General features: G+C 50.8%; 1 protein-coding gene across 1 annotated transcript in view; it reads left to right on the top strand.

Moving 5' to 3' along the window:
- The first annotated feature begins 9,007 nt into the window (after window positions 1–9,007).
- OLFM2 (olfactomedin 2) overlaps window positions 9,008–16,261 on the top strand; it is an 83,539-nt gene continuing 76,285 nt past the window's right edge. Inside the window, exon 1 of the mRNA XM_024237059.3 lies at window positions 9,008–9,222. Within this exon, the coding sequence (XP_024092827.3) occupies window positions 9,157–9,222 (66 nt within the window). The 5' untranslated portion in view covers window positions 9,008–9,156. The remainder of the gene's footprint in view (window positions 9,223–16,261) is intronic.

Raw genomic sequence — 16,261 nt, 5'->3', positions numbered from 1 at the left:
CTGTGTCGTGGGTCCCCGCGGGTCTGCTTGTGTGTGAACTCTGCCTCTACTGTGCCTTTGTGGGCGTGACTCCGTGTCTGAGTTATGGATCAGACACTGTGAGCGTGCTTTGTACAAATTCCATGCTTCTGTTTGCGTGTCTGTGCAAGAGTGTGTTGGCATGTGAACTGTCTGCCTGTTTTGTGTGATTGTATTGTGAGTGTTTGAGTAAACGGATGTATAAATATGTCTATGCTGGAGACCTGTGTGTGAGCTGTGTGTCTGAATTGTGGGTTTTGTGGAGTTGTGTGTGTGTCTATTTTCTTTCTCTCTCTCTCTCTTTTCTTCCATGTTTCCTTCCCTCCCTCCATCCCTCCCTCCCTCCCTCCCTTCCTTCTTTCCTTCCTCCCTTCCTTCCTCTTTCTTTTTCTCCTTCTTTCTTTCCTTCCTTCTTGCTTTCTTCTTTCTCTTTCTTTCTTTTTTCTTTCTTTCTTTCCTCTCTCTCTCTTTCTTTCTCTCTCTCTTCCTCTCTTTTGTCTTATTCTGTCACCCAGGCTGGAGTGCAGTGATCTCAGCTTACTGCAACCTCCACCTCTCGGTTTCAAGCAATTCTCCTGCCTCAGCCTCCTGAGTAGCTGGGATTACAGGCGTGCGCCACCATGCCAGGCTAATTTTTGTATTTTTAGTACAGATGGGATCTCATCATGTTGGCCCGGCTAGTCTCAAACTTCTGACCTCAAGTAATCCACCCACCTCGGCCTCTCCAAGTGCTGGGATTACATTTGTGAACCACAGTGCCTGGCCCCTTTCTTTCTTTCCTTTTTGAGACAACGTCTCACTCTGTTGCCCAGGCTGGAGTGCAGTGGTGCAGTCAGCTCACTGAAGCTTCAATCTCTCAGGCTCAAGCAATTCTCCTGCTTCAGCCTCCAAAGTAGGTGACACTACAGGCACAAGGCACCATGCTCAGATAATTTTTATTTTTAGTAGAGATGGGCTCTCGTTAATTAAAAGAATTACCTGAGCGAGGCCGGGCATGGTGGCTCATGCCTGTAATCTCAGCACTTTGGGAGGCCTAGGTGGGTGGATCACGAGGTCAGGAGATAGAGACCATCCTGGCTAACATGGTGAAACCCTGTCTCTACTAAAAATACAAAAAAAATTAGCTGGGCGTGGTGGCAGGCGCCAGTAGTCCCAGCTACTCGGCAGGCTGAGGCAGGAGAATGGTGTGAACCCAGGAGGCAGAGCTTGCAGTGAGCCGAGATCGTGCCACTGCACTCCAGCCTGGGCAACTGAGCAAGACTCCATCTCACAAAAAAAAAAAAAAAAAAAAAAAAAAAAGAAAAAGAATTACCTGGGTGAGACCTCAACTACTTCCTTTTTTTTTCTTCTTTTGAAAAAAAGAAAAGAGACAAGGTCTTACTCTGTCACCCATGCTGGGGTACAGTGGCACCATCACAGGTCACTGCAGCCTAGAACTCCTGGGCTCAAGTGATCCTCCCACCTTGGTCTCCTAAAGTGCTGGGAATACAGGTGCCAGCCACTGCACCCGGTCAACAGGTTGGCTTTGAGTCAGATGGAACTGAGTCTGAATCCTGTGTCTGCCCTTTATAGCTGGGTGACCTCGGGCAAATTACTTAACTTCTCCGAGCCTCAAACTTTTCATTTATTTATTTATTAGAGACAGGGTCTCGCTCTGTCACCCAGGCTGGAGTGCAGTGGTGCAATCGCAGCTCATGGCAGCCTTGACCTCCTGGGCTCAAACGATCTTCCCTCCTCAGCCTCCCAAGTAGCTAGTACTACAGGCGCAAGCCACCATGCCTGGCTACTTTTTGTATTTGTTGTAGAGATGGCGTTTTGCCATGTTGCCAGGCTGGTCTCAAACTCCTGGGCTCAAGTGATCTGCACTCCTCTGCCTCCCAAAGTGCTGGGATTATAGGTATGAGCTGCTGTACCTGGCCTGCATTTTTAAATGGGGGATAACAGTGCCTACCCTATAGGGTTGTTTTAAGAACTCAAGGAATTAATGTATGGAGATGTATCCCAGTGTTGAGTGCTTCACTGGAGCTCAGTGAGTCAGGAAGGTTCCTGTTAAAGAGATGTTTCCAGCATGGTCCAGGAGGGAGTACTGAGTAGGTAGGTCATGAATAGCTTGGAGTATTAGGGCTTCGTGAATTATGAGGTTCTCTTCAGACAGATAAAGGGAATGAATCGTCCAAGCACATATCAATCACGGTTTAGTTGCAGGAAATGAGAACCAAAACCAGGGAACTTGGTGCTTACAGAACCAAGGCTGGAGAATAGGGATCTAGGGAAAGCTGATAGAATGACTTGCTACAAAACACCACCTCCCGGCCAGGCACAATGGCTCACCCCTGTAATCCTATCCCTTTGGGAGGCCAAGGCAGGCAAATCATTTGAGGTCAGGAGTTCAAGACCAGCCTGGCCAACATAGTGAAACCCCGTCTCTACTAAAAATACAAAAAACTAGCTGGGCGTGATGGCACGCGCCTGTAATCCCAGTTACTTTGGAGGCTGAAGCAGGAGAATTGCTTGAATCCAGGAGGTGGAGGTTGCAGTGAGCTGAGATTGTACCACTGCACTCCAGCCTGGGCAACAGAGCAAGGCTCCATCTCAAACAAAAACAAAAACAAAACAAAAACCATCATCTCCCAACTCACCCATGCGGGAGCTTCTGCCTCTATTATTAGCAGGGAGGTAGGGAATTATCCCCTAGGGTGGGGATTTTTGACTTTAAGACTACATCACCAGAATTAATGAACAAAATATGGGATATCCACACAATGGAGTATTATTGAACCATAAAAAGGAACAGCATGGCCGGGCGTGGTGACTCACTCCTGTAATCCTAGCACTTTGGGAGGCCAATGCAGGTGGATCCCTTGAGCCCAGGAGTTTGAGACAAGCCTAGGCAAATGGAGAGACTCCATCTCTACAGAAAATACAGAAAATTAGCAAGGTGTGGTGGCATGCAACTGTAGTCCCACTTACTGGGATGGACTGAGGCTGAAGGATTGCTTGAGTCTGGGAGGTGGAGGTTGCAGTGAGCCAAGATCCCATCACTTCACTCCAGCCTGGGTGACACAGTGAGACTCTATCTCAAAAACAACAACAACAACAACAGCAACAGGAACAACAAAACAATGAAAACACCAGCAAAGTTGCAATTCAGAGATACGGAGGCAGTCATCATTGTTACTGCAATGGACTCTCAACAAAAACGGGTTGTTCTGACAATTGGAAACAGGAACAGTCCTGCAGGAAAATCCAGTGTCTCCCATTTGTGCTTAGAAGCTGCCTCTACCAGCATAACAGGAAGATTAATTCCACCTTCTTCCACCACCCGCTTCTCATGCTTCTAATGGATGAAACCTAATTGGCATACAGAAGTTTAGCTGCAAGGGAGTCTGAAAGTATTTTCGCTTTGCAGGCTCTATAGTAAGGAATACATACTAGGGGGTTGAAATGATGCCAAGAACTGCCCCCCCAAACACCATATATTTTGGTTTTGCTTGTACGGTGTCCTTTCTCTCTTTTAGTGGTCAACATTCTATATCCCCCTCTACCTCCCACTTCCTATCCAATGTAGGTTGAATAAGGCTAACTGCACTCTCTGGCTCCGTGGGGGTGATCTATGAGCCAGACCTAGCTAAGCCAAAGAATGAATTCCTCTGAACACATAATTGGTTCAGGATGGGCACACAACTTGGGATGCATAATAAGAGACATTATTTTGCAAGCTCTCTTTTTGCTGATGCTGCTGAGCTTGGAAGAGAGAAGCTTCTGGAAACCATCTTTGTCATCTCTTGGCTAAAAGTGAATCCTTCCCAGAAGACAGCAAGGAATGAGAAACGAGAGATGAGAAATGAGAGATGAGGAATAGAGAGAGACAGAATCCTGATGATATAACAGAAACCCTGGATCCAGCCATGCCTGAATTCCACCACCCTCATTTTTGTTTAAGTTATATGAGCCAACAGATTTTTTTTCTTAATCCAGTTCAAGGTGAGTTTCTGCTAAATTCTACCAAAGGACCTCTAAATAATATATTCAGGGATTAGCAAGAGCAAAGGCATGTGTTGGCAGGCATTCACTTCATGATCATTTTCTCTATGAAGGGGGTGGTGCAGGATGTGAAGAAACAGATGTGGGCTGTGAGACGGTGACAGGAACCCATGGCTGTCCAAGTGCCAATTAGAAAAACCCAATGGCCAGATGGCAAGATCCAACGCCCTGCCTCTCTGCTTCCTACATGTCATGGAGAATGACCTGTGCCCAGTGACAGACTCTGAGTCCCCAGTTCATCCATTTTGCCACAATAGATCCTTGAGAAGTGGATCCTGATGTCTCGTCAATGATGGTCCACAATTCTGACCACTACACCATAGACAGTGCACTCTTCTTAACATTAACCCCAGTGCTGACCTTGAAGCTGATATCAGTACAACTAGGATGCTGAGTGTGACTTTGACCTCAGTATGACTGAATCATAATTTTGACCGTAGCTTGGCCAGGTCATTATCCACAGCAAGCTCAGGACAAGGATCACAGCACTAGGACAGAGCACAGCATAACCAGGAAACTGACTGTAGTTACTAATCACCATACTGACCACAACACAACCAAGAATGACCAAGAGTGACCACAATTCTGACCACAATGCTGACCCTGGCAGAACAAGGATGTTGACGGCAGCACAGATCCCGGTTCAACAGGACACAAACCACAATGCCATCAGGACACCCAGAGGGCCACTAACCATACCAGTCAATGACCAATGGCATTGAATGCATTGGCTAAGGTCCAGTCAGAAAAACAGCCCATCCCAGGAAATTCAATAGAAAGAATTTAATATAGGGACTTTAATTAGCCACACACAGAGGTATTAGGTAGGTAGGTAGGTTTGTTTGTTTGTTTTTGTGGGTTTTTTTGAGGCAGGGTCTCACTCTGTTGCCCAGGCTGGAGTGCACTGGAGTAATCATAGCTCACTGCAGTCTCGACCTTCTCAGGCTCAGGTGATCCTCCCACCTCAGCCTCCTGAGTAGCTGAGACTACAGGTGTGCACCACCATGCCTGGCTCATTTTTGTATTTTTGGTAGAGATGCAGGCCAGGCTGGTCTTGAACTCCTTGGCTCAAACAATCCACCTGCCTCAGCCTCCCAAAGTGTTGGGATTAGAAGTGTTAGCCATGGCACCCAGTCGATAGGTAGGTTTTGTTTTTGTTTTTGTTTTTTTTTCTTTTTTGAGACAGAGTTTCACTATTGTTGCCCAGGCTGGAGTGCAGTGGTGTGATCTTGGCTCACTGCAATCTCTACCTCCTGGGTTCAAGCAATTCTCCTGCCTCAGCCTCCTCAGTAGCTGGCATTACAGACACCCACTACCATGCCTGGCTAATTTTTTTTGTATTTTTAGTAGAGACAGGGTTTTGCCATGTTGGGCAGGCTGGTCTCGAGCACCTGACCTCAGGTGATCCACCCGCTTCGGCCTCCCAAAGTGCTGGGATTACAGGCATGAGTCACTGCACCTGGCCCTATTAGGTAGGTTTTAAGAGCAAACTGGAGAAGGTGAATCAACTCTAGTTGCTAGCTATCATCTGTGCAAGGACTGAAATAACAAAGGGAGGTGGTAGTTACCTGAATCCAGGAGCTGCAGTCACCTGGCCAGTCACCTGCCCCCACCCCCCACCGTGGTGGGGAATACCTAACGGGACTGAGAACACAGAGGAGGCACAGCAGCCATGGCTAGAGACACTCAAAGTGGAGGAGGGGGGGACATTCTCTGGCTTCTCCTTTCTTGGCACCCTCCAATCTCCCTGTAGACCTCCCATTGGCTGAGCCTAACCAGATGCAAAGAAGCCTGGGAAATGTAGTGTGTAGAGAACCTGAGAAAGATAATTTGCAGGAGCCATTGCCCTCATACAGAGGGGAGCAGAGGAAAAGTGGGGAATAGATCTAAGTGCATATTGACCAAATTCCAACCATATAACACAGGCTGTAGCTTAGTTGTAACTGTGATCATCTCAGTGACCAGAGCCCAAGGAGGACACTGTTCATGGTCCTGAAATGCAGCATTCATGAGTCAAGAATGCTGACTCCTGACCGTGAGACCCACTCTTGGTCAAGAGCTTCTGGGTCCTACCAACCAATGTCCTCCTTTTATGCAATGCCAACTGCAGGCTTGGCCTGAAGGGCCCACAAAGGACCGTCTCCCATTTGGAAAAAGGAGATAGAAGAATAGGCTGGGTGCGGTGGCTCATGCCTGTAATTCCAGCACTTTGGGAGGCTGAGGCAGGTGGATCACCTGAGGTCAAGAGTTCGTGACCAGCCTGGCCAATATGCTGAAACCCCATCTCTACTAAAAATATGAAAAATTAGACAGGCGTGGTGGCAGGTGCCTGTAATCCCAGCTACTTGGAAGGCCGAGGCAGGAGAATCCCTTGAACCCGGAAGGCAGAGGTTGTAAGCCAAGATCAAGCCACTGCACTCCAGCCTGGGTGTGACAGAGTGAGACTCCATCTCAAAAAAAAAAAAAAAAAAAAAAGAGAGAGAGATAGAAGAATAAATGGGATGCCTTCCCAGGCTCAGACTCTATTTTGTGTCCACATCCCACGATAAGTGTCCTCAACCCAGCGCATGGTTGGTTGTTGCAAGGCGTGCTGGGGAGTGAGCGCTAGCTAGGTGCTCTCTTTGCTTAGAGTCACAGATGTCTCCCAATAACTGCAAAAAACAGGTCTTCTAAGAGAGGGAAAACTTTTCCCCTAAGGTCACATGGCCAAGAAGTGGCAGCACCAGGGTTGAACCCAGATCTGTGGGTCACCAAACTCTTTCTCATTGACTTGACAAAACCATCATCAACATGTTTTATCCCCAGTAGGGTTGAGACAGGAATGATCCAGGGTGGTCACAGGCAGCCGTTTCACATGACTAGAGGCTGTGGGCTGATAAGATCCTGAAAACCAGGGTGTGGACCAAGCTGGCTAAGACCTACTGGACCCAACATAGTGTGACGTTCTACCTAGGTTTCACCTAGGATCTTATTATGCACTCATTAAAATACTAAAATTACCCACCCACCAGCACCCGTGACAGTTCCAGGGACACCCAAATTTGGTGTAAAAATGGGTGGCACCACAGTCCACCTTTTTCCAGTTTTCATGAATATTCCATCCCTTGGTTAAAGAGACACATATTGGCCTGTTGTGGTGGCTCATGCCTGTAATCTCAGCACTTTGGGAGGCCAAGGCGGGTGGATCACGAGGTCAGGAGTTCGAGACCAGCCTGGCCAATATGGTGAAACCCCATCTCTACTAAAAACAAAAAATTAGCCAGCTGTGATGGTGCACACCTGTAATCCCAGCTACTCAGGAGGCTGAGGCAGGAGAATCGCTTGAACCCGGGAGGCAGAGGTTGCAGTGAGCCGAGATCACACCACTGCACTCCAGCCTGGGTAACAGAGCGAGACTTCATCTCAAAAAAAAAAAAAAAAGAAAGAAAGAGACACATAAAGGTAGCAGTCCCAAAGCACCTTGCCCATCTCTCTCTCTTAAGTACACCCACTCCCTTTTCTCGTGTGGACTTTTCCCTTAACAAAAAATCTCCGAACTTTTCATTATTTTCTAATTCCTCCTTGAATTCATTCTTGCGACGGTGTTAAGAGCCTGGACACCAGCTGGGGTCGAGGCCCCACCAGCGTCCGGGGAGACCCCTCCTAGCCCATCAGTATCAGGGTCACAAAAATGCCAGGCTTCCTGGCCTCGCATATTCTATGCCCGATTTCTTTCTAATCTGACTTATTTGCCCACCCCCCTCCTCCACCTCTCCCTACAGATATCCGAATCCCTGGAGGGGCTGTGGGGAGGAAAGACGACTAGGGACACTTTTTTTTTTTTTCTCTTTTTGAGACAAGTTTCGCTCCTGTTGCTCAGGCTGGAGTGCAATGGCACGATCTCGCTCATCGCAACCTCTGCCTCCTGGGTTCAAGCGATTCTCCTGTCTCAGCCTCCCGAGTAGCTGGGATTCCAGGCATGCACCACCACGCCCGGCTAATTTTTGTATGTTTTAGTAGAGGTGGGGTTTTGCCATGTTGGCCAGGCTGGTCTTGAACTCCTGACCTCAGATGATCCACCCTCCTCAGCCTCCCAAATTGCTGGGATTACAGGCCTGAGCCACTGCGCCCGGCCTAGGGACACTTTTGGAGGAGTGAGAGGCAGAGAAAGGCTGGAAAGCCTCCCGAAAGAGAGGCTAGACAAGGACGCCCTTCATATGCAAATGGATTCGCGTGGAGGCGGTGTTAATATTTTGATTCTCTCGGGGGATGTGGTCTTTCATCTTGGGCTATTGAAACAGGAGAGAAAAGAAACTCTTCCAGGTGTGGCGGAGGCGGGGAGGCTTCCAGCGGGAGGACTGGTGGGGAAATGGGGCGCCCGGGGAGAGTGAAAACGAGACGCCCCTTTTTGAGGCCAAGCCCACCCACGTGGCCATTTCCATTGGCCTCTTGCCTGATTCTCGGTCTCCTGTCCCCCCAACCCCAATTTTTTCCTCTTATTCCCCGTCTCCATCTATGCCTCACCCCTCTTGTCCTGGCATTGACCCCTCCTCCAACTTCCAATTTCAGGCTCTGCCTCAGTTTCCCTGTTGACTCTTGAGTTTTTAGGGAGGGGTAGTTCATCATTTCTCTTCTCTGCTACCAGGCCTTCCTCCTACTCCTCTCTCCCAACCATTCATCCCCCTCCCACCTGCAACGTGGGAAATGCCCCCTGGAGGGTGAAATTTACAAACACGTGACGGGCACCCCTCCCCCACCTCCGCGACCCGCTCCCGGAATGGCCTGGGGGTTGGGGGGCGCTGCCGAGTCCTGTCCTCAGGTCCCCTCGCCGGTGCTGACTCCCCCACTTCCCCGCCCCCCACCCCCCCAACCCGACCCTGCTCGAGCTGCTCCAGAAGAGGAGCTGGGGGCGGGGCGGGGGGCGGAGCCCGCAACAAAGACTCGGAGCGAGCGAGGGGGCGGGGGTGGGGCGGAATCCCGGCCGCCGGCTAGGCGGAGGAGGCGGCGGCGCAGGGTCGCCCCGGCCGGGCGGGCGGGGTCGCGCCTGGTGGCGGTCCCCGCGCCGAGGCTCCGCTAGGGCGGGCGGGGGTCGGGACGCCGGGCTGGGGGCGCGTCATGTGGCCGCTCACGGTCCCGCCGCCGCTGCTGCTGCTGCTGCTGTGCTCAGGCCTGGCCGGACAGGTAGGGGCCCGGCGGGCAGGTGCGGGCGCGGGTGGCTCCGGGAGAGGAGGGGGCGCGGAGGGTTCCCGGGGAAACGGGGTTGGGAGGCTCCACAAGCCCCCCCAGCTGCAGGGCGGCGAGGGGCGGGGGTCGCAGCGGGGGAGGGGCCGGGACGTGCACTCTCTGGCTTGGGAGAGGACAAGGGGGGCTTCAAATCCAGCCTCAAGCTGGGCTGTTTTGGGGGGTGGCGTCTTTGGGGTTCTCAAACCCTCCATGGCCCCGAGCCCCCACCCCGCCATCTCGCTGGAGCTGAGTGGGGTTGGGAGGGAAACTTCAGGGGGCATTGGAGTGGGGGGTTGCTTACCCTTGACTTCCTCTTCGGGGCCGAGATGCCCAGTTTCTGAAGCCCCCCACTCCTCGCTTGCAGCCCCCAGTGTGGGGCAGGGGGCGGGACTCACGTGAGAGTGACTGACGGGGACGCGTGTGAAATGCTGTGGGGGTGCAGGGTAAACGTGTGTGTCTTTGTGTCGTGGTTGGGTGTGACCGGGGGCAGTTTGTGTGTGTGGCGGTTGGGGGGCTTGTCCAACTAGTGCCTGAGTTGGGGTGTGATCAGTACGTGAGACAGAGTCTGTGTGTGACCGTGTCCTCATTACTGGCTCCAGATGACTGGGTGTTGTACAATACGTGTGTGGCCAGGTGTGTGGCCGTGTGAGAGCCTTGGAGTGAGCGTGTGCTGTTCTGTACCTTTGGGTAAATCACTCTAAAAGGGTGTGTGTGTGTGTGCAAGCGCTGTGTGTGCAAACGTGTCCATCCATGCACGTGTGTGTGTGTGTCTTGTTGCCTTGCTCACAACCGCACACGCCATTCATGCCCTTACAGAAGCAGGTCTCCCTCCCCATGGCACCCTTCTCTTGGGCAGGCTCAGGGAGCCTTGCAAAATGTGGGGCGTCCACGCTCTCTTTTGCTATTGGAAAGCCCCTCTCCTCCTCCATCTTGGGGGTGAGAGCACCCCCAAGTTCTCAGATCTGTAGGAGTTCACAGGGAAGCTGGGATCAAAAATAATAAAATAGTCATTATGATAACAGTGATCATTCATTACGTGCTAATTTGAGAGGTGCTGTTTCAATCATACAGCACAGACTAAGGCATTTAACCCCCTCTGCCTCCTCCCTACTAGGGCATGGTATTGTTACCTCATTTTATGGACGGGGAAACTGAGGCACAGAAAAGTTAAATCACTTGCTCAAGCTCGAGAGTGACAGAGGTGGGACTGAACCGAGGCAGTCTGGCTCCTGAGCCCACACGATTACCCTCTTGTTAAATAATCCGCTCCATGGGTGTGGATAGCGTCCGTGAAGACATTGCTAGGTGGGCTTTTAGGTAGATACGCAGGAGAGAAACAATTTGGGCACCTTCCCCTTCCTCATCAAGAAAGGAATCAGACCCTTGTACTCACCCCGAGGGGGGTGTTGGGAGGAATGGAGGTTAGACTCCAGATAGAAGGATTTCCAGGCCACGAGGAGAGGTTGTGGGGTCCCCTCCCTCGCTCCTCCATTTCCCCACGCATCTCAGCACCCACGAGCTGGGTGGGATAGGGAGTGTGCCCAGCGTCAGGCATCAGGCCACACACAATAGGTACTTAATGGATGTGTGAGCCGGAGAGAAGCAAAGAGACACACCTGGGAGAAACAAGAGACCAAAAGAGGCACACACTTGAGAAACCGGTGGGAAAAAAATGAGCCAGGAATCAAGTTGAATTATCCTTGACCTAGCAGAGGAGACAGAGAGCCACCCCCTGTGGCTTCTCCTCCACCCCCTGCTAGGGGGACCCTAGATTTTCTGGCTTCTCACCAAGATTGGCTAGGATGCCAGAGTTTGCTGCCGGAGTTGCAATTGGAGGGTGACTCCTACAGCCCCCAGGGCTGGGAGGGAGTTGCTTTGGGGGCGGGACTAACAAGGTCAGTGGAGGCGGGGCTAAAGGACAACGGGGGCGTGGCCAAATGAGGTAACCATTAGGGCGGGGCTGGTGGAATCCTACCGCGGGCTGCAGTGCCTCCAGTCGGCCACCGCGGGAACTACATGGTTGTGAAACAGTCTCGGCGCCCCATACACCCCTTGGCGTTGGCCCACCCAGCCTGGCACCCCAGGGAAGGGCGGGGTCTGCAGAGAGGATGCTCTACTCGCTTTTCGCTCCCTCCATCACTTTCCAAAGACTTCTTCCCTGTCCCTGATGGGCCCAGAGGTCCTTCCTAGAAGTCATTGGTTAATCCATTCAATGAACGGATATGATTATGCACTGGGGATACAGCCACAACTGAGTCATCAAATCCCCGCTCTCCTGGAGTTGACCTAGCAGAGGAGACAGAAAAGAACCGAATAACCATGTAATACAGTGTCGGCAACTAAATATACATATAATACAATGCAAGTAGCATGAAGAATAACAGATAAAGTATAAAAGATTAGAGTGGACCTGGGCGCGGTGGCTCACGCCTGTAATCCCAGCACTTTGGGAAGCTGAGGCAAGTGGATCGCCTGAGGTCAGGAGTTCGAGGCCAGCCTGGCCAACATAGTGAAACCCTGTCTCTACTAAAAATACAAAAAATTAGCTGGGCGTGGTGGTGGGTGCCTGTAATCCCAGCTACTAGGGAGGCTGAGGCAGAAGAATTGCTTGAACCCGGGAGGCAGAGGTTGCGGTGAGCTGAGATCGCCATTGCACTCCAGCCTGGACAAGAGTGAAACCCTGTGTCAAAAAAAAAAAAAAAAAAAAAAGATTAGAGTGATAGCAGTCGGGCACGGAGGCTGGCGCCTGTAATCCCAGCACTTTGGGAGGCCAGGGTGAGTGGATCACTTGATGTCAGGAGTTTGAGACCAGCCCGGCCAACATGGTGAAACCTCATCTCTACTAAAAATACAAAAAATTAGCCAGGTGTGGTGGTGCACACCTGTAGTCCCAGCTATTCAGGAGGCTGAGGCAGGAGAATTGCTTGAACCTGGGAGGCGGAGGTTGCAGTGAGCCGGGGTCATGCCACTGCATTCCAGCCTAGGCAACAGAACAAGACTGTCTCAAAGCAAAAAACAAAAAAAGATTACAAGGTGGGGGCTATTTGAGCCAGTGTGGTCAGGGAAGGTGTCTCTAAGGAGGTAGCATTTCAGGTGACATCTGAAGGAGGTGAGAGAGGGAGCCTTGTGGCTGTCTGGCGGGGGGAGCATTCAAGGTGGGGAGGAACAGAAGGTGCAAAGGCCCTGGGGTAGGAACAAGCTTGGTGAGTTTCAGAAGCAGTGTGGACGCTGGTGTGGCTGGAGAGGAGTGAGTAATGGGGAGGTTGAGGGGAGATGAGGCCAGGGAAGCCAGACCATTTAAGAACTTGTAAACTGTGGGCAGAAGTTTGGATTTGACCCAGAGAGCAGGAGAACAGGAAAGCAGGGCCTGTCAGAGGCATTGTCCATTCATCCAGGATCTATCCAAGATGTTCTGGGTTCTGGCCTGGGAGTGACTACCAGAAAGCTTGATAGTTCTGAGCCCCACTGTTTTCCTTGTGGAAAAGATACCTTCCTGATCCCTGCGAAGGCCTCCCTAAGATCTAGCTACATCGTTGGCACTATCTGGGTTTGGGACCAACTCTTTCCTGGGGCTTCCAGAGGATGGGGAGAAGGAATAATTCAGTTTAGATCACATGCCTCAGGGACTTCACACTTGCTGTTCCCTCTGCCTGTGACACTGTTCCCCCTGGTGGCTATTTATCTCTGATTTCTGCTTAAATGTCACCTCCTCCAAGAGGCCTACCCTGAACAGCTAAGTGGAATAGCCCCCTGCTGCCACTCTCTGACTGCTTACTCCGTGTTCTTTTTCTTTGTCTGTCTTTCTTTCTTTCTTTTTTTTTTGAGACTGAGTCTCGCTCTGTTGCCTGGGCTGGAGTGCAGTGGCACGATCTCGGCTCACTGCAACCTTTGCCTCACGGGTTCAAGTGATTCTCGTGCCTCAGCCTCCCGAGTAGCTGGGACTACAGGCACGTGCCACCTGACGCCCAGCTAGTTTTCGTTGTATTTTTAGTAGAGACAGGGTTTCACCATGTTGGCCAGGCTGGTCTTGGACTCCTGACCTCAGGTGATCTGCCGCCCAAAGTGCTGGGATTATAGTCGTGAGCCACCACGCCTGGCCATATTTTTCTTTATAGCCCTCTTTTCTACATTTCTATGATTCTTCTATTCATTCATTCTCTATTTCCCCACTAGAGCGGCAGTTTATCAGGGTTCAGCCAGCTTTGTTGTTTCTCCAGTGTCTAGAGCAGAGCCTGACACACAGTAGGTGCTCAAGAAATATCTGCTGAATGGATGGATGGATGGATGGACCCCCTCACACACACAGAGTGTCTTTCTTTCTCAAACCACAGGATTTTTGTATCAAGAGAGTGTCAGGGGAACACTCGCTCCTGGATGGAAGGCACCAAGAAAACCCATTCTTCAGGCCGGGTGTGATGGCTGACACCTATGATCCCAGCATTTTGGGAGACCAAAGCCAGAGGGTCTCTTGAGGCCAGGAATTTGAGACCAGCCTGGGCAATACAGCAAGATCCCATCTCTACAATAACTTTTTCTTTTTATTTCTTTTTTTTAATTTTTGATATGGAGTCTTGTTCTGTCACCCAGGCTGGAGTACAGTGTTGTGATAATCTCAGTTCACTGCAACCTCTGCCTCCAGGGCTCAAGAGATTCTTGTGCCTCAGCCTCCCGAGTAGCTGGTACTACAGGGGCGTGCCACCACGCCCAGCTAATTTTTTTATTTTTAGTAGAGATGGGGTTTCACCATGTTGGCCAGGCTGGTCTCGAACTCCTGACCTCTTGATTTGTCTGCCTCTGCCTCCCAAACTGCTGGGATTACAGGCGTTAGCCACCATGCCCGGCCTCTACAGTAACTTTAAAAAAAATTGGCCAGGCTTGTAGTTCTACTCAGGAGGCTGAGGTGTGAGAATCACTTGAGCCCGGGAGTTTGAGGCTGCAGTGAGCTATCATTGCACCATTGCACTCCAGCTTGGGAGACAGACTGAGACCCTGTCTCCACAAAAAAGAAAGAAGGAAAACCCATCTTCTTTACCTGTGCCTGACATTCCACCGATAGGGCACTGCTATTTAGGGGTAAGATGATGTTCTTCTGGGGCTCCTTTAGAGCATGTAAATGTCCCAGTGGAGGGAAGTAAAAGGAAATTTAAAGACTCCGAGTTAGTGTAGGAAAGAGCCCCTTGGGGCTGGATTTAAGATTATGGAGCTTGGGCGACATCTAGTGGTCGAGTAAGGTTTGTGCAGAGACTGTGTGCGTCTGTGTGACTGGTGGGTCAATGTGTGTGGTTTTGCACCTGTGCGTGTGCATGTGCGTATGTGGGATGGGGGTGCCCAGGTCAGGGTAAAACAGGTGAGATACTTGCCGCGGGTGCAAACATTTTAAAAAGTTGATGATGATGATGATATTTGAGACGGAGTCTTGCTGCGTCGTCCACACTGGAGTGCAGTGGCGCAATTTCGGCTCACTGCAATCTCCGCCTCCCGGGTTCAAGCGATTCTCCTGCTCAGCCTCTCGAGTAGCTGGGATTACAGGCACGCGTCACCACAGCCGGACTTTTTTTAAATTTTTTTTATTTTTGTATTTTTAGTAGAGACAGGGTTTCACCATGTTGCCCACGCTGGTCTCGAACTCCAGACCTCAGATGATCCGCCTGCCTTGGCCTCCCAAAGTGCTGGGATTACAGGTGTGAGGCACCACACCTGGCCTGGTATCTGTGGGTTTCTGATGAGCCCAGTGGCTGGTGTGGGCAATGACTTTATAGCCCCAGGATTCAGTGTCAGTGCCTGGGAGGCAGTAATGTGCTGTTTTCATTTGTTCCCGCACTCATGTATTCATTTATTTTATTTTATTTTATTTTATTTTCATTTTATTTTATTTGAGACAAAGTCTTGCTCTGTCACCCAGGCTGGAGTGAAGTGGCGCAATCTTGGCTCACTGCAACCTCCACCTCCTGGGTTCAAGCTGTTCTCCCGCCTCAGCCTCCCAAGTAGCTGGGACTACAGGTGCACGCCACCACGCCCAGCTAATTTTTGTATTTTTAGTAGAGACAGGGTTTCACCACAATGTTCAGGCTGATCTCAAATGCCTGACCTCAGGTGATCCACCCGCCTCAGCCTCCCAAAGTGCTGGGATTACAGGTGTGAGCCACCGTGCCCGGCCCATGTATTCATTTAGAGAGCATTCATTGAGAGCCTTCTGTATCTCAAATGTTATGCTATGCAACAAGCACTGGGTGGTAGTTTGTGCTTTCAAGGGGTGGAGTAGAAGATTTAACTTCTGGAGGAGTTGAGCCTGGCTGTGTTGGGAAAAAAGTTGTCATGACAGGAGCACTTTATTCCCATATCTAGGGAACTGTTGTCTGAGAACATTGACATGTCTTCACTGCCAAGGTGGAAGCCCATTCTATCTCTTTTTTTTTTTTTTTTGAGATGGGGTCTTGCCATGGTGCCCAGGAAGGCCTCGAACTCCTGGGCTTAAGCAATTCTCCTGCCTCAGCCTCCCAAGTAGTTGGGATTACAGGTGCACACCACCTCAGTGTGTCTTGCAGCTTCATCCATCCAGAGTGCAGCCACAAACCAAGAAGTAACCAGGAAAGAGCAGAGAGTAGGGAGAGTAGATTCCATGAAGACTGTATACAAAAGCTTATTCTCTTTCTCTCTCTCTCTTTTTTTTTTTTTAGACAAAGTCTCACTCTGTCTCCCAGTCTGGAGTGCACGGTCTCATCTCATGCAACCTCCGCCTCCTGGGTTCAAGCAATTCTCATGCCTCAGCCACCCAAGTAGCTGGGATTACAGGCGTGCACCACCATGCCTGGCTAGTTTTTGTATTTTTAATAGAGACGGGGTTTTGCCATGTTGCCCAGGCTGGTCTTGAACTCCTGGCCTCAAGTGATCCACCCACCTCGGCCCCCCTAAGTGCTGGGATTACAGGCGTGAGCCACCGCGTCCAGTCTAGAAAAGGTTGTTCTTGTTGCTCCTGGGTACCCAGTAGACTCTCGGT

This window comes from Pongo abelii, chromosome 20, assembly GCF_028885655.2.
Source record: "Pongo abelii isolate AG06213 chromosome 20, NHGRI_mPonAbe1-v2.0_pri, whole genome shotgun sequence".
Lineage (NCBI taxonomy): Eukaryota > Metazoa > Chordata > Mammalia > Primates > Hominidae > Pongo > Pongo abelii.
Note: the sequence above shows the minus strand (reverse complement) of the source record. Positions and strands in the feature narration are given on the sequence as shown.